At 41.9% G+C, this 22,334-nt stretch overlaps 2 protein-coding genes across 11 annotated transcripts in view; both read left to right on the forward strand.

Annotated features, from left to right (window-relative positions):
• Window positions 1-15,649, forward strand: part of LOC134210698 (neuronal calcium sensor 2) — a 413,535-nt gene extending 397,886 nt beyond the window's left edge. For all 7 annotated transcript variants that reach the window (XM_062686920.1, XM_062686915.1, XM_062686918.1 and 4 more), the window contains one exon: window positions 14,365-15,649. In XM_062686920.1, coding sequence (XP_062542904.1) covers window positions 14,365-14,541 — 177 coding nt within the window. In that variant the 3' untranslated portion in view covers window positions 14,542-15,649. The remainder of the gene's footprint in view (window positions 1-14,364) is intronic.
• Window positions 1-22,334, forward strand: part of LOC134210699 (neurocalcin homolog) — a 493,920-nt gene that overhangs the window by 410,793 nt on the left and 60,793 nt on the right. The gene's annotated exons all lie outside the window — the stretch shown is intronic.

Consider the following 22,334-nt stretch of genomic DNA (forward strand, 5'->3'; position numbering starts at 1 on the left):
CATTTGACAGTGTTTGGCATGAAGGTTTGATTGTAAAATTGATGAATTTTAATTTTCCTCTGTACATCATTAAACTGATCCAAAATTATTTATCAGATCGCTCGCTGCAGGTAAACTATCAGAATACTAAATCTGATAGATTACCTGTAAGGGCTGGTGTCCCCAAGGCAGCATACTGGGGCCCATATTGTATAACATTTTTACTTCTGACTTACCTGATTTACCACCAGGGTGTCAAAAATCTTTGTTTGCAGATGACACGGGCCTTTCAGCCAAAGGGCGAAGCCTTCGTGTCATTTGTAGTAGATTGCAAAAAAGTTTGGATATTTTCTCCACTTACTTGCAAAATGGAAAATTTCCTGAATGCTTCCAAAACTCAGCTTATAATTTTCCCACATAAGCCGAGAGCTTCTCATTTGAAACCTTCTAGCAGACATATTGTCACTATGAATGGGGTTCCAATTAATTGGTCTAGCGAAGCTAAATATTTAGGACTTCTGCTAGATCAGATTTAAAAGTTAATAATCACATTGAAGGCCTTCAAGCCAAATGTAACAAATATATTAAGTGCCTATATCCACTTATAAACAGAAAATCAAAACTTTGTCTTAAAAACAAACTTTTGATTTACAAACAAATTTTTAGACCTGCCATGTTGTATGCTGTGCCAATATGGACTAGTTGCTGCAATACCAGAAAGAAGGCACTCCAGAGGATTCAAAATAAAATTTTGAAAATGATTCTGAAGTTGCCTCCGTGGTATAGTACCAATGAACTTCATAGAATTTCTAATATTGAGACATTGCAACAAATGTCCAACAAAATAATTTCCAATTTTAGACAAAAATCGTTGCAATCTTCTATTGCAACGATTAACTCCTTGTACCCTTAGTATAAAATAGGTTAAGTTTAGTTTAAGTTGAAAACATTGTAATTCCTACATGGTTTAATTCAACCAGAGGAAAAATTCTAACTGCCAGAGGCAATTGAAATGTATTAATAATAACTAAAAGCGTAACATAGCAAATAAGGATGATAGTGTTAAGAAAACACGGAACACCTAGTCTAAGAGATGAATGCATGTATTAGATAATTAGCAAATAAAATTAGTTAAAAAAAAAAAAAAAAAAAAAAAAAAAAAATGTTGTAAATGCAGATAATACTCGTGTCTCAGTGTAGGTTTTTCCCAGTCAGCCCCCTATAGTAGGCTAGGCCCTAAATTGAGCTCCACCACCACCCTACGCAGCCAACCACCCACTGAACTACAGTGTCCCACCACCAGAGCAAGTTATTGGAAGGTGTTGTGGGCTTCAGGTAATCAAAAGTGACCTCCTTTGTGGCGAAACCTGAATTCTATTTTACAAATCTCCAGAACCCCGCCGTTTTTGAAATAAGAATCCCGAAGCAAGCCGTTTCAAATTTGGAGGCCATACGTTAGCCGTCGTGCACCATCCTCGACTAAAACCGACATCGTATCCGCCGAAGGCCAATCCGCCACCATAGTGGCAGGTCAAGTGTGCGCGCGTACGTCCCGAAAGCTACGACGGACTCCCAAGCCACCCCGGAAGACATTATGTCGCCATCCCTTGGCGCCGGTTTTCTGGAATTAGCCGCCATTGAAGCCGTGGAAGCAGATTGGAGCAGTGGTGGAGAAAAGGAAGGAGTGGTGGAGCTGTGTAGCGAATAAGGAAGTGGGAAGAAAAGGATTAGGAAGTGTTACGAAGGGGTAAGAAGAAAGAGAAGCCGAATAAAGAGTCCTGTTTTCTTTTTTTTTCATGATGACCGTGCATTACTCCGTGATCGACCAGAACAATCGCAATTGCACAGGGAACCAATGGATGGAAGCATGGGATTTGCACTCCAACCTCAATGTGCACAGTCCGAGAGCTCTAGTATTTTGGAAGGTCGATAACGGCGCTGGCCACGTCCTCACGGTCATCGGGGATGGGAAGGAATTGATGATGCAGTCACTCGCCCACTGCAAGCCGAGAACACCTCTGCACTCGCCACGAGTTCCTGCGGAATTTTATTGGAATCTGGGGGTTAGGGGTTTTATGGCAGAGGTTCGTCTTGGTTAACGGGTTGCCAATGTGATAGTAATGAAAGGGTGGTGTAGTATTCTAATTCGATGCCGAAACGAACTTTTCGCTCATTTCGAATTCTAACAGTTACCTGCTAGAACTAATCAAGTTTTAGTTAAAGGGGGATAGAAGATAGAAATGGTATGAAAGCCCATTTCCAGTTCAAGCGATTGCTAGAACATGAGAAATATATGAAAAGATACAAAGTAGGAGAATGGAACAGGCCTGGGATTGAACCCACGACCTCCTGCGTATGAGGCAGAAGCGGTAGCCATATGACCACCAAGCCCGTTAGAAGCCGAATAAAGATTCCTGTTGTAGAATTTATTTATTTATTCAGACTAAGGCCGAAGTGGCCTGTGCGGTATATAAGAGTCTTCTCCATTCGGCTCGGTCCATGGCTACACGTCGCCAACCACGCAGTCTACGGAGGGTCCGCAAGTCATCTTCCACCTGATCGATCCACCTTGCCCGCTGCGCACCTCGCCTTCTTGTGCCCGTCGGATCGTTGTCGAGAACCATTTTCACCGGGCTACTGTCCGACATTCTGGCTACGTGCCCGGCCCATCGCAGTCGTCCGATTTTCGCGGTGTGAACGATGGATGGTTCTCCCAACAGCTGATGCAATTCGTGGTTCATTCGCCTCCTCCACGTACCGTCCGCCATCTGCACCCCACCATAGATGGTACGCAGCACTTTCCTTTCGAAAACTCCCAGTGCGCGTTGGTCCTCCACGAGCATCGTCCAGGTCTCGTGTCCGTAGAGGACTACCGGTCTAATTAGCGTTTTGTAGATTGTCAGTTTGGTACGGCGGCGAACTCTATTCGATCGGAGCGTCTTGCGGAGTCCAAAGTACGTACGATTTCCAGCCACTATGCGTCTCCGAATTTCTCTGCTGGTGTCATTTTCGGCAGTCACCAGTGAGCCCAAGTACACAAATTCTTCTACCACCTCGATTTCGTCACCACCGATGCAAACTCGCGGTGGGTGGCTCACATTGTCTTCTCTTGAACCTCTTCCTATCATGTACTTCGTCTTCGACGTGTTGATGACTAGTCCGATCCGCTTAGCTTCCCTCTTCAGTCTGATGTAGGCTTCCTCCATCTTCTCAAAGTTACGTGCCATAATATCTATGTCGTCAGTGAAGCCAAATAGCTGGACGGACTTATCAAAAATTGTATCACTCGTGTTAATTTCTGCTCTTCGTATTACCCCTTCCAAAGCGATGTTGAATAGCAAACACGAAAGACCATCACCTTGCCGTAACCCTCTGCGGGTTTCGAAGGGACTCGAGAATGCCCCTGAAACTCGAACTACGCACATCACCCGATCCATCGTCGCTTTGATCAACCGTGTCAGTTTATCCGGAAAACCGTGTTCGTGCATTAGCTGCCATAGCTGGTCCCGATCGATTGTATCATATGCGGCTTTGAAGTCGATGAATAGATGATGTGTGGGCACGTTGTATTCGCGGCATTTCTGCAGTACTTGGCGAATGGCGAACACCTGGTCCGTGGTGGAGCGTTCGCCCATAAAACCCGCCTGGTACTGCCCCACGAACTCCCTTGCAGTTGGTGCTAGTCGACGGCATAAAATTTGGGAGAGTACCTTGTAGGCGGCGTTCAGCAATGTGATTGCGCGGTAGTTGCTACAATCCAGCTTATCGCCCTTTTTGTAGATGGGACACACGACACCTTCCATCCACTCCTGCGGCAAAACTTCCTCCTCCCAAATCTTGGTAATGACCCAGTGCAGCGCTCTAGCCAGTGCCTCACCACCGTGTTTAAATAGCTCTCCTGGTAGTTTGTCAACCCCAGGGGCTTTGTTGTTCTTTAGCCGGCCAATCTCCTCCTGGATTTCCTGGAGATCCGGAGCCGGTAGAATTATGTCCTGCGCGCGTTCTCACAGGTCCATCACCATACCGCCATCTTCGTCTGCCACATCGCCATTCAGGTGTTCTTCGTAGTGCTGCCGCCACCTTTGGATCACCTCACGCTCGTTCGTAAGAAGGTTCCCGTTTATGTCCTTACACATATCAGGCTGTGGCACGTGGCCCTTACGTGAACGGTTTAACTTCTCATAGAACTTTCGTGTGTTATTAGCGCGGTACAGTTGCTCCGTTTCTTCACGGTCTCGATCTTCCTGCTGGCGCTTTTTCCTCCGGAAAATCGAGTTTTGTCTGTTCCGCGCCTGTTTATATCGTGCCTCGTTCGCCCTCGTGCGGTGTTGCAGCAATCTCGCCCATGCTGCATTCTTCTCTTCCACTAACTGCTCACATTCGCCGTCATACCAGTCGTTTCTCTGATCCGGGGCACCGTGCCAAGTGCAGCGGTTGCGGTGCTACCAATGGCGGATCGAATATCTCTCCAGCCATCTTCAAGAGATGCTGCGCCTAGCTGCTCTTCCGTTGGAAGTGCCACTTCCAGCTGCTGCGCGTATTCTTGGGCTAGTCTACCGTCTTGTAGCCGCCCAATGTTAAGTCGCGGCGTCCGACTTCGACGCGTGTTGTACACCGTCGAGAGTTTTGAGCGCAGGCATACTGCAACGAGGTAGTGGTCGGATTCAATATTCGCACTGCGGTAAGTGCGGACGTTCGTGATGTCGGAGAAGAATTTACCGTCGATTAGAACGTGGTCGATTTGGTTTTCCGTTTCTTGGTTAGGTGATCTCCATGTGGCCTTGTGGATATTTTTGCGGGGAAAGAAGGTGCTTCGGACTACCATTCCGCGGGAGGCTGCGAAGTTTATGTATCGTTGGCCGTTGTCGTTCGATACGGTGTGCAGACTATCCGGTCCGATGACCGGTCTATACATTTCCTCCCTTCCTACCTGTGCGTTCATGTCGCCTATGACGATTTTGATGCCCCGCAGTGGGCATCCATCGTATGTCTGCTTCAGCTTTGCGTAGAACGCTTCTTTCTCGACGTCAGGTCTCCCTTCGTGTGGGCAGTGCACATTAATGATGCTATAGTTGAAGAAACGGTCATTTATCCTCAGCTTGCACATCCTTGCGTTGATTGGCTGCCACCCAATCACGCGTTGGCGCAGTTTACCCAGCACTATGAAGCCGGTTCCCAACTCGTTGGTGGTGCCACAGCTTTGGTAGAAGGCAGCCGCTCGATGCCCGCTTTTCCACACTTTCTGTCCTGTCCAGCAAATCTCCTGCAGCGCCACGACGTCGAAGTTGCGGGGATGTAATTCATCGTAGATCATCCTGTCATCCTTGCAATTCCATGTTCCAAGCTTCCAATCGTGATCCTGTATTCGTCGCCTAGGTCTTTGCCGATTATATCGAGTCGCATTATCTCTTATATTGTTCGTAATGATTGGTTTTCTAGGCGGCTTATTGGGCCTGCGCAAACCTCCTGTCTCGTCGGAGGGCCGTCGTGTCAGGGCTGTTTAGCGTCCCACCTAACACCAGGACTTGGGCTTGTGCGCTTTGAGCGGCACACGGTCGCTTTGGTGGGGCCTACTTGCGGATACATGCAGCTTTTTATAGAAGTTTAACAGGGCCCACTGTCAAACCCCACCACATCCTAGGCAAGCCCCACAACTCGCAGATGGCCTGGGGAGGGATCGTCAAGCCCTTGTACATAGTCCCTGCTGCCCCCCTCCCTGTTGTAGAAATACTGTGTTTTTTTTTTACTATTTGAGTGCGAGATGTACCTGTCCGCGAGTTTCTTGAGGTGAGCGTGCCGACCCTGAGGCCGTTTGATTCAGGGAGTCTCTGTACTGCTCAAGGGATACTTACCATAATTACAAGCATAAAATACACAAATAAGAGTCCTCCGAAAATTCCTCCAGAAATTATTTAGGAAGTTTCTCCAGATTCCGTCGGAATTTACTCCAGAAATTCTTTCGGAAGTTCCTCCAGAAGCTGCTCTGAAAATTCCTCCAGAAATTCTTCCTAGCATTCCTCCGTAGGTTTCTCCAGGTACTCTTCCGGAAATTCCTCCTAGATTTTTTTTGGATATTCCTCCAGAATTTCAATCGACAGTTCCTACAGAAATTCCTTCGGAAGTTCCTTGAGAAATGCCTTCAAAAATTCCATCGAAAGTTCCTCCAAAAGTTCCTCCGGATGTTCCTCCAGGAATTTGTCTGCAAGTTCCTCCAGTAATTCGAAGTTCCTCCGGAAGTTCCTCCAGGAATTACTACGGAAGTTCCTCCAGGAATTCCATCGTAAGTTCCTCCAAGAATTTCTCCGAAAGTTCCTCCAGGAATTCCTCCGCAAGTTCCTCCAGGAATTCCTCCAGAAATTCCACAGGAAGTTCCTTCAAGTTTCTCCGGGAATTCCTCCACGAATTCCTTCGCAAACTCCTCCAGGAATTTCTTTGCCAGTTCCTCCAGGAATTCCTCCGGAATTCCTCCAAGATTTTCTCCAGGACTTCTTCCGAAGGAATTTCTGGAGAAACTTCAGAAGGAATTTCTGGAGGAACTTCCGGAAGAATTTCTGGAGTAATTTCCGAAGGAATTTCTGGAGGAACTTTCGGAGGAATTCCTGGAGGAACTTCCGGAGGAATTCCTGGAGGAACTTTCGGAGGAATTCCTGAAGGAACTTTCGGAGGCATTCCTGCAGGAACTTCCGGAGGAATTCCTGGAGGAACCCTTGGAGGAACTTCCGGAGGAACCCTTGAAGGAACTTCCGGAGGAATTCCTGGAGGAACTTCCGGACGAACTCCTGGAGGAACTTCCGGACGAAGTCCTGGAAGGATTCTATCACAAACGCCCGAATGACACTCGCCCGAATTCCATTCGCCCGAATGACAAACGCCCGAATGTAACAGTCGCCCGAATTCCATTCGCCCGAAAAGACCAAACGCCCGAAAAGACCATTCGCCCGAATGGACCACTCGCCCGAATGGACCATTCGCCCGAATAGGTCATATATTTATGTATACCTTCAGATTCTATAACAACATGTTATTTTTCCTAATCATATTGAAAGAAAAAATATGCCAATCACCTGGAATATATGAACGTACCAGTTTGTCCAGTTTTTCATTCTTTTCTGCTATTTTAGTCTTTTTAGCCTGCAGTGGTCGTAGAGTATCAGTGGTCGCATTCCTTTCTTCTAGTTGGAACTGTTTTGGAACTCTGTAAAACGGAGGACTTCCTCGTTTCAAAAGCATATTCCACTTATTGTGCCACCCTAAAATGTTATTGGAAGTTCGAGGAATACTGTTTAGGGTATTTTCGAAGAAGAAATGAAAAATGAGAAGTAAAAAGAAGTAAGGAGCACGAAGTGAGAGATGAGATGTGCGAAGTGAGATGTGAGAAGTGAGAAATGAGAAGTGAGAAGTGAGAGGTGAGAACTAAGAAGTGAGAAGTGAGAAGCGAGTAGTGAGAAATGAGAAGTGAGAAATGAGAGGTGAAAAATGGGAGGTGAGAAGTGAGAGGTGAGAAGTGAGAAGTGAGAAGTGAAAAGTGAGCAGTGAGGAGTGAAGAGTGAGAAGTGAGAGGTGAGAAGTGTGGAGCAATAAGTGAGAAGTGAGTAATGAGAAGAACGAAGGAAAAAAGATGAGAAAAGAAGAAAAAGAGATGGAAGAAAAAAAGAAGAGAGAAGGAAGAAAAGAGTGAAGGAAAATAGAAAGAAGATAAAATGAAGAAAAAAGGTAGAAAGGAAAAAAGGAAGGAAAAAGGAAGAAAGAAAGAAAAAGAAGGAAGAAAGAAGGAACAAAGAAGAAAAAAAGAAGGAAGAAGGAAGGAAAAAAGAAGGAAGAATAAAGAAGGAAAGAAGGAAGAAAGAAGGAAGAAAGACGAAAGAAAAAAGGAAGAAAGAAGGAAGAAAGAAGGAAGAAAGACGAAAGAAAAAAGGAAGAAAGACAAGACAAAAAAGAAGAAAGAAGGAAGAAAAAGAAAGAAAGAAGGAAGAAAGAAAAGAAAGAAAAAAAGAAGGAAGAGAGACAGGAGGAAGAAAGAAAGAAGGGAGAAAGAAGAACGAAGGGAGAAAAAGGAAGTAAGAAAGAAGAAATGAGGGAGAAAGAAGGAAAGAAGAAAGAAGAAAGAAGGATAAAAAGGAAGAAACAAGGAAGAAAAAAGGAAGAAACAAGGAAGAAAGAAGAAAAAAAAAGAAAAAAAAATAAGGTAGAAAGAAAAATAAGAGGGAAGAAAAAAGGAAGAAATAAGGAAGAAAAAAGAAAGAAAGAAGGGAGAAAGAAGCATGAAAGAAGAAAGAATAAAGGAAAAAGAAGGAATAGAAGAAAGAAGGAAGAAAGAATAAAGAAAAAAAGAAGAGAGAAGGAAGAAATGAGGAAAAAGTAAGAAGAAATAAGAAAGAAGAAGAAAGAAGAATGGAGGAGGAAAAAGGAAGAACTAACTTCTCACTTCTCGGCCTAATGGCCTTCAGCCTAAAGACCCTCAGCCTAATGGCCTGACACCGGTATTTTCATAGACCGACCATAATGAGGGGAGAAAAGTAGGTCTCTAGTGGTCTTTTTGTGCGTTGATTGGCGACCATTCACATGAGTCCACTACGGTAGGCATAAGTACGTTAGGCATAATGAATGTTACACATTACGGACGCTAGGGATAATGTACGTAAGACATGATGGTCCTTTGGTATAATTCTGCCTTCTTTATGTCATGGGCTGTTCTTTGGGTCATTTATGTATAACGTCCATTTGCCTAACGGGTATACCCCATTCACATAATACTTGCTTACATAAAAAAATAACGTTTGGGCAAGATTTTCTAACCTCCTTGAATGCCTTTGTTATATCTTGACATGAAAAATGTGCTAAGGTGCAAACTTTTTATAGGTAAGTTGAAGTCTGTAATCCTTCCTGTATGCCGAATGTAATTCCAATCGATGATGTTTTCTAAAAAACAAAGCTTTGAGCCGCCACGTTTGGCCAGCAACCGGGAAGCTACCAGTTCGGTGGACCTCGCTGCGCTAACCGGAGCTATGGCGTAGTTGACTTTTTACTTCTCCGAGAAAATCGGCTACTCTTATTCAACCTCATCGTGAGGTTAAATAAAAGTAGGGTTATGAATATGTGTTTTAATTAGTTTTCAACAAATTGTCACCTATATGGATTCGCATTATGCGTTTTTTACAATGTGCTTTGTGTATGTTACCTATATGGATTCGCATTATGCGTTTTTTCACAGTGTACTCTGTGTCTCGTCTTTGACGTTTGGCTTCGGCTACTCTTGTTCAATCTTAACGTGAGGTTAAATAAGAGTGGGGTTATGAATAAGTGTTTTACTTAGTTTTCAACAAATTGTCACCTATATGGATTCGCATTATGCGTTTTTCACAGTGTACTCTGTGTCTCGTCTTTGACGTTCGGCTTTGGCTACTCTTGTTCATCCTCAACGTGGGTGTGGGGTTATGAATATGTGTTTTACTTAGTTTTTCAACAAACCACCTATATGGATTCGCATTATGCATTTTTTTTACAATGTACTTTGTGTTTGTCACCTATATGGATTCGCATTATGCGTTTTTCACAGTGTACTCTGTGTTTTGTCTTTGACGTTCGGCTTCAGCTACTCTTGTTTAATCTCAACTTCAGGTTGAATAAGGGTGGGGTTATGAAAATGTTTTTTTTTTTTACTTAGTTGTTTTTCAACAAATTGTCACCTATATGGATTCGCATTACGTGTGTTTTTTTTAAGTACTTTGTGTATGTTACCTTTATGGATTCGCATTATGCGTTTTTCACAGTGTACTCTTTGTCTAGTCCTTGACGTTCGGCTTCGGCTACTCTTGTTCAATCTCAACGTGAGGTTAAATAAGAGTGGGGTTATGGATATGTGTTTTACTTAGTTTTCAATAAATTGTCACCTATATGGATTCGCATTATGTGTTTTTTTTTACAATGTACTTTGTGTATGTTACCTATATGGATTCGCATTATGCGTTTTTCACAGTGTACTCTGTGTTTCGTTCTTGACGTTCGGGTTCGGCTACTCTTGTTCAATCTCAACATGAGGTTCAATAAGAATGGGGTTATGAATATGTGTTTTACTTAGTTTTCAACAAATTGCCACCTATATGGATTCGCCTTATGCGATTTTTACAATGTACTTTGTGATTGTCACCTATATGGATTCGCATTATGCGTTTTTCACAGTGCACTCTGTGTTTCGTCTTTGACGTTCGTGCATTGTTACGTCCTCTGTGTTTTTGTGACCTCTCTTTAGTCACTAGCTGAATGCGTGTGAGTCTACATAATTGGCTTTCCTATAAATGGTTCCATTCTCCTTTCCAACTTCACTTCCTCTTCCTTTCCCCTTTTCACTTCCTTTTCCGTCAGGTAAATGATGAGAAAGGCCAGTGAAGGCGATGGCACAAATCTCCCAAATTGAGGGGAACGTGCCTCCTGAGCCGACGTTCTGATACCTGATACCTGGGTCATTTATATATAACATCCATTTTCCTAACGGGTACACCCCATTCACATAATACTTGCTTACATAAAAAAAAAACGTTTGGGCAAGATTTTCGAACCTCCTTGAATGCCTTTGTTATATCTTAACATGAAAAATGTACTAAGGTAACAAACTTTTTATAGGCAAGTTGAAGTCTGTAATCCTTCCCATATGCCGAATGTAATTCCAATCGCTGATGTTTTCTAAAAAACAAAGCTTTGGTTGAGGAGATTGAAACATCCTTGAAACATGAAACTGGGACGACACGTTCCTCAGCATTAATCTCAACCATCCTAAAATCCAATAGTATATACTCTGGATCTAACGTATACTGATAACTTTCGTTCCATCAATGAACAAAAGGCTGTATCATACGTTCCCGTGTTTTAGCATTAATACCAAGAGAACGAATCGACGGTGTTGACCTTCGCCTACAGTTCCGTGAATTGTGAACACTTGAGCAAATTGTTGTGGAGCAGTTGAGAATGTTCCGTCAATTATCCAAATCTTGGCTTGTGCTGAATGATGTCTTGAAGGAAATAGAAAGATCTTTCCATAATTACCATGGATAGTCGATCGCAAGAAAGGTTCTGCGTCCAATGTTGTCATATAGCATCTGTCGATATGCGCATATATATCGTCACATTCTGATGGTTATAATACGACGTGGCTCGTTTTTGCTTATCTTTGAAACGAATTTTGCTTGAACCTTTACTTAGGGAAGAAATCATGTCTTCAATACATTTAGAAAGAACAATGTATGAAGAAAAGAAGGGTGAATTCCTAATTCCGCCTCTTATTTTTGACGATTGGTTTAAATGAATACCCTTGCAACGTCATTTTTCGCTACAGCTCTAATTATTCCGTCAGGTTTTAATTCATTTCAGGATGTTTGTGGACCGGTATAAGTGACTAGCATACATAAAACTTATTTTAATATCTGATTCTCTCAACAATGCTAAGCGATTGAAACTGATTTTTTCTATGGGGATCTACACCTCGGGAAAGTTTTCCGCCGGATTTTGGTCCCTGTGCCCAGGGGAAAAAATCTTGAGCCTAGTCAGTCATAAAAAAACCCCTGCCAATAATAGAACAAAACCTGCCAAAGCCGTCATTCCCCCTATTTCTTTTTATTAGTCACAAAAAATCTTTTCATCAAGTAAAGTGAAGAGTTTATTCGAGCATATAGTCTATTCGGGCGGATGGTCTTTTCGGGCGAATGGTCTTTTCGGGCGTTTGGTCTTTTCGGGCGTTTGGTCTATTCGGGCGAATGGAATTCGGGCGAGTATCATTCGGGCGTTTGTGATAGAACCCCTGGAAGAACTTCCGGAGGAATTTCTGGAGGAACTTCCGGAGGAATTTCTGGTGGAACTTGTTGTGGCTTTTTGTAATAAAGTTTACATGCCCAGAAAGATTCATTCAAATCTGAGAGGGTGTTGCCAACATTTGTAAGAGTTGGCGCGAAATCCCTCATATGATAAGCGAACTTACGCTACTTGCGGTTTTAAGGCTTTAGTTCAGATATACCTAATACGCTCTTATAAATTTTTCATATTCGAATTATTGACCAATATCCTTTTGACATAATTCCTTATGATTAACACTGCTGCATTTTCGCTTAGAGCTGAAAGCCTCTTTTATAAAAAAGAAAAAAAAACAACTGCTGCATTTTTTCTGTTTAAATGTCCATTTGACCAAATGTTCCTTGTACTAAATGTACTTTCGACGGAATGTCATTCGTTGGAATGTCATTCGACGGAACGTCCCAAAGCCGTTGGAAAGTAGATAATTAGATTTGAAATCTGCTCTGCATAAATAGTGTAGGTTGTTTTCTACGTTCGAATTTAAAAGAAAAACAAGTTTAACAGCGAAACAGAGTTTCATCTCTTTCATAGTATTTGCGTGTTCTCAAGTAATGAACCATTAGGTAACCTAATAGCAATCAATTTAAAGAGGTAACTAAGTAAACCAGTTTTACTGAAAGAAAAATGTCTACAAAATATTTAGAACTCTATTTCTTTGTATTTGCACGAAGCCATTTGCATGATCAAAAATTATCAATCAATCCCTTTCCTTTTAAAATTATTATGCCTTGATGGTGTGCAAAAACAGTCATCTAAAAATCAGTATAATAATATTGCTGAGACAGCCCCATAAAAAGTTCATGAATGTGACGTGGGTGTGAACCATGTTCGTCCTCATAAATCTTTCCCAACTGTTGGGTGAACCATCTGGTTGAAAAAAAAAACCCTAATTTTCCTTAGGAGTCGCAAAAAATGGGCAAAATGTGATACAAGCAAGCGCTCAGTAATTAATTTAGGAAATCTCGTACGCTTCCGTTTACCATTCGGTGTTGCGGCATGGCGCTGCCCTCGTTACCGTACTATCGTACGTATGTACGCTGTACTACCGAAGAACAAACATCGTCGTTGGAACGTGCGGGTCCTTCAGTGTAACAGCACATGATGTCGACCTTCTTGTTTTTGGTTTCTGGAAGATTACACAAACAGCGCTGAATTACTGAATGAAGTCGACCTGGAATGGGATGCTTGCTTGTTGCTGCTTGGATCTCAAGTTAAATTCGTAATCCTGTTACTCTCGTCATTTGACACCGGTATCGGAAAACATTAAAAAGCTAGGACGGGTATTTGGATGCGGAACTTGATAGCCGTAATTGGTTGACATCCATCTAAAACAGAATTCAATTTTTGTGAAGAATGGGAGCATGACTCCCAGCATAGCATTGGAACTAGAAAAAACTGTCAAAAGCAAGTAATTACAAAAAAACTGTCCCTGAATAAAGTAAAGTTTAATTGCAATTCCCCCAGGTGGGCTCTGGGCATTCGAGAGCTCTTGGCACTCGACTGTTACAATAACTGCCGAGAACCCTTGAAACTTTGAAGGTATAATTAAAACAACAACGCTAGAAGCACAGCGTAATTCAGGTTCTGCACCAAAACGCTGCTCAGCTTTTCAAGGAGTGCGGTTTCCGAGTGGAAGTTTTGCAGCGAGAGACCCCGTCTGCAGGATTACATCGAACGATGAAAAATTATGGCATTGGTCCCTATTTTTGCAACGATCTGCCTCGTGTTGTTGCCTTCCGGATCCCGCACGAGTGTCCGTTAATTAAGATAAATAACGACCGTAAATCAACACAATCAACCGTACGGGGTGCCAAGGAGTCGGTCGCTGAAAGGCACCATCGACCGGCCGAGTTCGGAAAGGTCACCGACAAACAAAATCCGACCGCACACGTTTCGGATTTATTTCATGCCCCGGCTATTTCGGAGGCCACGCTGCTGTCGAGCTCGCAGTATGGAATAACAGCCTTTGGCAGAGTTTCCTGTTTTGTTTTTCCTTCACTATATTGAATTGGAAGCATTTACTCTGTGCGCCAGCTCGATCCGAAAAAAAAACTGGAAGATATGACTTTACGACCGGAAAAATTAACTTCTGCTCCAGTTGTCCAACATTTATTCGGATTCCGGTCAGATGAATGCGATGCTGCATGGTGAGTCAGATGAGGCGACGCACTGTCTGGGTTTGTTTGCAGGACAGAGGATCCGGGATTGGAATAAGTAAAAGGGTACACATTGGAACATGTTTTCTAAATATCACTGGAAACATCACAGAGGATTTGTTCATTTGCATCCCCTTTATCCCTTTTCATATAGTGCAATTGCGTAAAAGACTTCCTGCTATTGAAAATATTTTCTCAATGCTGCATTTGCTCTCTGCGTTAAAGTCTTGTTTCCGGTACTATTCTCGGGGGATTAGTATGCGCCTCCAATTTGCGTTAGATGTACCTCAAAAATATATTGGCACTCGACCAAATAATGCAAATAATAGCAAGGTCTTGTTTTGTACTCGTCTGTAATATAACTTTTTTTTTCTCATTTTATTTCCAGGCGATATACGACATGCTCGGTGCGTGTTCGTCCAACAAACCGGCAGACTCGGCGGAGGAACGCGCGAAAAACATCTTCGCCAAAATGGACGAAAATAACGATGGCCAACTGACGCAGGACGAGTTCCTCAAAGGATGTCTACAGGACGAGGAACTGTCGAAAATGCTGGCACCTTAAGCTTAATTCTAGTAGTCATCGACGTCGAACTCACACCTACATAATTGAACAAACTCACATACAGAACAGACGTACACAAAACCAGAAACACAGCAGAGGGAAGTAAAAATCACCCAGTTTAGATATTCAGTAAGATTTAAAGTAATATTAAAAAGCCAGACAAAACAAACCATAAGCAAAGCCCAGAGGGGTACAGCAGAAGAATGTAACAGTTGTTTGTAGGACAAGAAGTATTGCAGCAACAGCGATTTAGATACATTTGCCATTAAGCAGCAAAAGCAGCAGCACGACACAATTCATAGACGCGCGATCGCAAAGCACACACTTACAGAGTCTTGTTGTCAGTTTTCGTGAAGTCAGCAAAAGTCATTAGGGAATTTTTCGCGTTTATAAGTTAGTTAAGGTCCGGAAATCGCACACAGTACGCTGCGGAATAGTGCGACGCGAATGCATGGAGTGAGCGAGGATGCGAAGCACACACAAAATACACACTTTCACACAAAGGGGAAATTTAACGAAAATGGGCCACGCTAATTAGTGGCGACATGAAAGGGTTAGTCGCCAGCACACCGAGATTAAAGACAGAATTAAATTTCAGAAACACAAACGAGCCGAAGTTTTTGTTTCCGTTTCTGTTCGTTGTTTTGTTACAGAATAAAAAGAAATTTAGAAAGTCATGCAACAATTAACATACAAAAAAAAAGAAATATAGAGCATTTAGAATAGGATAAATAAGCGAAACAGCGCGCAGGGGATTTAATGCGAGGTAAACCAGAGCGAACACATGATAATCACTTGATTAGCTAAATTACAAAACGGGGTAAGCAGGGGCTGATCAGAATTCGAATGATGAACAGGGAAGGAAGAGATAAAATGAGAGGAGAAAAGGCAGAAGCAAATCGTAATCATCAAAATCATTTTTATACGTGTTGATACAGAATTGTAAGTAAGAAACGAATCGCACTAAATGGTAGAGAGCGAGCAAAACGTTAGGGTTTTGAGCCACTACTGCTTCGATTTTCCATTTGCACAAATCTTAATGAAAGTAAAACGATAAATGGTATCTACATAAATATTTCCCCCCTTTACCTGCCTTGGAAAAACAGTACTGTTTCCGTTTTCCCGTCAGTTTTTCTCCTAGTTGTTGAAGAATCGTTGAGAAGAAGAAGTATGAGGGTGAACAGTTGGGCCACCAAACGGAGTGGGCGGAATTGGGTGAGTAGAATGATCTGTTTCGTTGTTTCCCGACATGGTTCGACAGGTTTGGATTGCATTTATTCCGGGTTTGAAAATGTCTTCTTTAGTACTGGGATTGGTCATTGTACTGTAATCGTCATATTGTACTAATGCGAGTCATATTTTTTTTTGACTTAGCATTCCAGATTTTGAGAAATCGTTTCTATTTATTGCTGTTTAAAGTTAGGAAATGTGTCGGAGTACTTATGATGTCGAAGGGTCATTAATCTATATTAATAAAAATGAGTTTCTGTTTTGTTTATTACGATTCAGCTTCCACATGGATTATCCGATATGTAATAATTTTGTTCAATCTTGCATTTTTGTGTTTCCGATTTTTTTTTTAAATGCACCTATGTTAAAACTGTTTGAAAATTTGAAAGGATTAGCCAATCTAGAGTGCTTTGTTGCAAACATTCAAACATTTGTCAAATATTGCACAAAAAACAGTTGAAACATCCGTGCAAAGCAAGACATGTCTATCTATCAACTATAGACTCAAGGGTAATCAACAGAGAATGTTTGAGGTTCCAACTTGGAAGACCAAATATGCTTGTGATCAGGCCTGGAGGAAGTACTGAAAAAACTGCGATTACCAAACATTTACATCTTATCCAGTAAAATTTCATGCACTGAACCTGAAGGAACAGGTCACCGAAAAATGTACAACTTTTTATGTAGCAGACTGTTTGCTACGATGTGAGAGTCTCATTCCGTCCGTTCTACACCATTTACTTGAACCTTCTTGTTGCGGCTCGTGCAGTGTGCAAACAGCGCATAATAGAGTTTGATTGCCCGTGGCTCAATTCCATGAAACTGTCTCACCTACAGGTACTTATTCATTAGTCCTGATTTACCTGTTAACTCTGTATTAAGAGCAGCTCCTACAACGAGGTTAATGTATTGATAACCTGTAAGCTTGGTATTCGTTTATAATTCAACACATCCAAATACTGGACCTTACTGAATTAATATTTTTCTGCCTTCAAACTTTTCCAACAATCAAATTAACTCATTTGACAGGCTCAGTCGATTATTTAACTTAATTAGGGTCAACTTCCCTAAATAATCCATATTTTCGATTATTAAAAATTGAAAACAAAGAATCTAAAAAGTGCTGAAGTGTGAACCGGCCTGAACAATGAGATTGCTGTTCTCTCAAAATGTGCCCAACATCAGTCCAACATTAGAAACCAGCATAATTTTGATTTTTTTAATTTTGTTTTTTTACTATAGAAGCGACAAAACAGATGGGGAGTACAAAATTGTTGCTCTAAGACGTGATATCAAAGAAGCATTCGACTATGATGGAACGAAGTGTGCCGCGCTAGAGAAAAGAAGTGATTAATTTTTGCTCATGTCAATTTTTGTTTATTAGGCTAAAATAGTTGTTCTACATCGTTTGAAAAGAAAAATTTACCAGGATTGATACGCTTGTGATGTGATTGGCCAGTGATTAAAGTTCCTGTTCTCACTGCAAAAATCTTCCTCTAACCACCTGAGAGATGGAGGTCTCCATCGTCGTCGGAGAGCCCCAACGCCAGACGTCGAAAAGCCGGTCCTGGAAGTGCTTTTCAATTTGGTGAAAGTGTTTCATTATATTTGTGATATAATTTCAATTTATAAAGGAAACTAAATACTTGCTGGATTTCAAATACGGAAGTTTGTTTAAAGATCCATTATTCATTTGATAATGGTAGCATAAACAGGCGCACCTTATTGTGAGCAAAAGTGACTTCGGACTGGTCATGAAATAACAAACATTCTGAAATAGGCCACTATAGCTGCAGAAGAGCTAACACTTTCCACCGGGAGTTAAACCAGACTGTAAAACTATTTAAAAAGACAGCTTTCTTCCATAACATCAATGCCTACCAGTGGAAGTTAGTTTGGACACACACGGAACCGACAAAACATAAGGGTTTTCGGAAAATTGACCTGAAATTGGCCAAATTTTGAAAATGTTGTCGTTAGTGTTATTAGCAAATAAAAGATGTTTCAGCGAGAAGCCAATTCAGCATTGCATTTTATGTTCCATAATGCAAAATTGTGGATGCCTCCAAAGCTCGTGTATTCATTCTAGCCCAGTATCTTTGGATTGGCCGCAACTCTGGTGATTCTGGGGTCATTGGCGCAGAATTGGAATACAAGCATCTTTTCAAAATATGTGGATTACAAGATTATCTCGCGCACGTCTTGTTCCTTGGTCTGTATTTTTAAACTACTGGAAATTTCGCAATGAAACTCACGCAGTGTAAATAACACACGCCGAACCCGTCTTACTTAAAAATTTGATACAATCAACCCAGGAGGTGAAATGCTATGTCTTTGAAAACGACGCAATTTGATTCATTACACCCCTTACCTTACAATATCCAAAATAAATCTCGATATAGGAAAATCGGCAACATTGCAAGAAAAGCTTGTAGACTAAATTTCAACAATTTAATACAACTTTACACGGTTTGACCGGTAGTCATCTACGGACATGAAACTTGGACAATGCTCGAGGAGGACTTGCAAGCACTTGGAGTATTCGAGAAACGGGTGCTTAGAGCCATCATTGGCGGTGTGTGGCGGCGAAGGATGAACCACGTTAGCGTTATGGCGATCCCAGATTCCAGAAGGTAGCTAATGCCGGAAGGGTTCGATGGGCAGGGAATGCTAGATGTTAAATGTTCAGTCTATGCGACCTCTGGTCGAAGACGATGATTCCTTCTTTTTTTAAAAGAATGCCGGACAGCAACCCTGCGAAGATGGTGTTCGATTCCGATCCAACAGGTACAAGCCGGCGTGCAGCGCAGCAAGCGAGGAGGGCTGCCAAGGAACAAAAGGACTTGGCGAGCGTGAGGCACCTACGAGGATAGAGAGATGCGGCCTCGAACCGTGTATTGCGGGGTCAAATTGTTGGTTAAGTGTTATCTGTTGAGATATAAACTAAAAAAATAAATGAACGCGAAATTTTGAATGCTTTAGAAGATCTTGTTTTCATTCTAGCCTAGTATTTCATTTATTTAGTTTACATCTAAAAAGATAGCACTAAATTAACTATTCGACGCCAGTTTATACGATTCGATGCCACAGGTCTTCATCGTCGCTTGCGCCCCACGCTCGGCAAAACGTTCTGTAGCTGGTCCGTCTACTTCACTCGCTACACTCCTCGCCTTTTTGCAGTGTTGTTGCGCGATATTCTTGCAACTTGTACTGCTCTTTGTATCTTTCTAGCTTTTGACACCATCTTTTTCTTTTGGAGGCCGACTTCCACAGATTGTACGCCCTCGCATTTCACGACTTACATTATTTGAACCCGTTAAAAAAAAATCAAGTTAGAAGAATATCTCGGTCACTTCGAAGGTTCTATCGTAACACTGTTTTCGGGATGGGCCTTGTTGCGCTCAGTCATGTCATCCCGAGCAGCACAAAAATGGTTACAGTAATTTGATTGTGACTAAATTTGGTGACATATGAGTTGCAGCAACTTATATGGAACATATGTGCTGCTAGGATATCGTTCACAAATATCATATCCGTGAAAAAATCGACTTGACTGGATCTGTTGTAAATCGTATACCCGGCTCTCCGCATGTCACGTACGTTCTAGTGCAATGTTGATCAACATGTACGAAAGTCCATCATCTGTCTGTAGCACTGTTGGCCCGTTGTCGAGCTGCCGTCAACGAAGCCGACTTGATAAGCTCCCACGAACTCATTCACAATTCACAGACGGCGGAAGATGGTTTGGGGTATTACTTTTTTTTTTGGGTTGTTCTCACACTACAGTCAGCTCGCCTTTTCTGTAGATGGAGCATAAGACTTCTTCTTTCGATTTATCCGTTTGGTGTTCAGTATCCCAGATTCTGAATATGCATGAAGATTTCTCGCGTGATTTTCGAAAACGTCGTAAGTCCAAATGAGAGACTCTCTTTCATTACGCTCTCTTTTGCTAATATCTAGGCTAGTTTACAATTTGTTGCAATATTTTCATCTCAGCACACTAGACAAAGCTATTTTCTTCAGATCGGTACTGGAAAATCCAATGTAAATGTTAGTAGGGCTTTGTAATAATCGAAAGAGAAAGTAAACAAAGAGAGCCTCTCTTTTGGACTTACGACGTTTTCAAAAATCACGCGAGGTTTGTTTTGATTTGATACGATGCTGTATGAGAATCTGTTTTTTTATCCTTTTCTAAAGCGAAATAAATGTCTTATCTATTCACGATTTAGGCTTTGGTCCGATTCGCTAATAAATCAAGTTAAACTTTAATGTGGTTATCGAATTTCTGAATGATTCGAAAAAAACAAAAAAAGAGTCCATTTTTAATGTTTTGTCTTTCTTGTATACTAAGTAATAAGTATACGTAAAGGCGGAAGAACCGCTGCAACCGATCTTTTGATAGAAGGCTCGGAGACCCACAGTGTTATATATTTATCGACTCAGTTTGACGAACTCTGCCTATGATCGCATGTCAGTACCATCTTTGCTGGATTTCCTATTCATATGGGACAAATATGCGATTGTGGGCAGAATTGAGGTGATGTCTGTGTGCTCATGTGTTTTTTTACAAGGAGTAATGCTTTATGCACATGTGTTCAGCAGTTGCCAAGTTACCACACGTCAGTGCACCAGAGTGTGGTAATCCACCAGCCGTGTCTGGATCTAAACTATGCTTGGGCTCCATAATTTCCCCTGAGGCTACCTTTCTGGAGGATCCCGACCAGTTGGCCATAACAAATTTATATCAGAAATATTTAGAAAATTGTGTGCTTCGTGGTCGTGCGGTTAGCGACGTCAATCGTCAAGACGCATGTGCTATGGAGTGTGGATTCGATTCCCGCCTCAGTAAGGAGGAAACTATTCGTGAACGAACAATGAATTATTGGCAGTGGCTGATTTTCTACCCGCCGCTGTCACATTCAGGCGCTATAGTATATGCGCAAAATAGCCAGCATGAGTTAACCACCAGGAATTTGTATGGCGAAAGACATCTAACGCGGGTTTTCTCAAAACTAGGAACTTTTCATGAAAAACTATTTGATACCGGTTATGTAGGAAGGTGTCCGCTACTACGCCTACCAAATATTTTTTCGATGAAGGTGCTTAATTTTGAGAAATAGAGCCTTAGATGCCTTTCGCCATACTAATTTCAGGAAGTTAACTCCTAGTAAGCCGCTGTAAGCACGCTCAAAGCAGGCGATTTATTCTATTATTATTATTATTATTATTATTCATTATTATTGGGTGTTATGTGTCCTGTCCGTTGTCTCATGCTAGGCGTTCAGTAGGGCAGTTCACATTTCACAAATGTTGGAAAACTCCCATATGTCTATCAGCTTCTTTTTGATGATTTAGGAGTCCTGACAAAATTTCAGGCAATTTGGAGGTGGTTTAGGAGTGGCGCAAGGGCGATTTATGTGTATATGGGATTTCACATGGAAAAAAATAAAAAAATGTTCAAGTTTTCCTACACACTCAGTTTTTAATTTTGCAGCTCGGCAAAAATCCGCACAGCCGTCTGCCCAGCAAAATAAAAACTGAAATCCCGGCAAAAATGACGTTTGTTAGCTGATTTTCAGCAACTTTGACAGAAATCTCGGCAAAAAAAATGCCGGCTGGGGCACGGCTGTGCGAAACTCGGTAAAAGTTTAACATTTTGCTGAGATCCCGGTATAAAAAAATTAAGTGTGTACAAATGTCAAATATGTAGTCATGAATTAATGAAAAAGTCCCACAAGGCAGTAATCTGGGACCGTTGTTGCTCGCGCTCTTTTTCAATGATGTAGCGTTGCTTTTGGAAGCTGATTGCAAACTAGTGAATGCTGACGATTTGAAGCTGTATCTTGTTGTGAAATTCGTGGAGGATTGTTGGCGTCTACAAAGTCTTCTAGACCAGTTTTCCGAGTAGTGCCATAGAAACAAGCTTGTAATCATTGTTTCCAAGTATCGTGCCATCACGTTGCATCGAATTTTAAAATCCCATCCGCTTCGACTACAATATCGCAGGGGAAATTCTGGCAAGAGTCTACCTTGTCTGTGACCTGGGCGTACAGTTGGATACAAAATTATCTTTCGATTTACAGCGCTCAACGATCGTGTCACAAGCCACTAGAAGACTAGGATTTATACTCAAAATAGCCAAAGATTTTAATGACCCGCAGTGTTTGAAAGCATTATACTGCACACTCGTTCGCCCGATCCTTTAGAATGCTTCAGTTGTTTGGCTACCGCATCAAGTTTCGTGGTGCCTTCAAATTTAACATGTGCAGAAGCGCTTCATTCACCAGGCGCTACGAAGTTTACCCTGGTGAGATCCAATAAATTTGCCACCTTAACCGGATAGATGTCGATTACTGGGAATCGACACATTACAACGCCGGAGAAAAATCCAACAGGCGTTGCTTATAGCTAAGCTAATAAACGGCGAGATCGATGCCCCAGGACTCCGATCGATGCTAAGCTTTCGTATATCGAGTAGAAATTTGCGGCATTCTACATTTCTTGTGTCCAGTTTCCACAGAACTTCATTTGGATATAATGAACCGATAGATGCTTGCATAAGG

Source organism: Armigeres subalbatus, chromosome 2 (genome assembly GCF_024139115.2).
Source record: "Armigeres subalbatus isolate Guangzhou_Male chromosome 2, GZ_Asu_2, whole genome shotgun sequence".
Taxonomy (NCBI): domain Eukaryota; kingdom Metazoa; phylum Arthropoda; class Insecta; order Diptera; family Culicidae; genus Armigeres; species Armigeres subalbatus.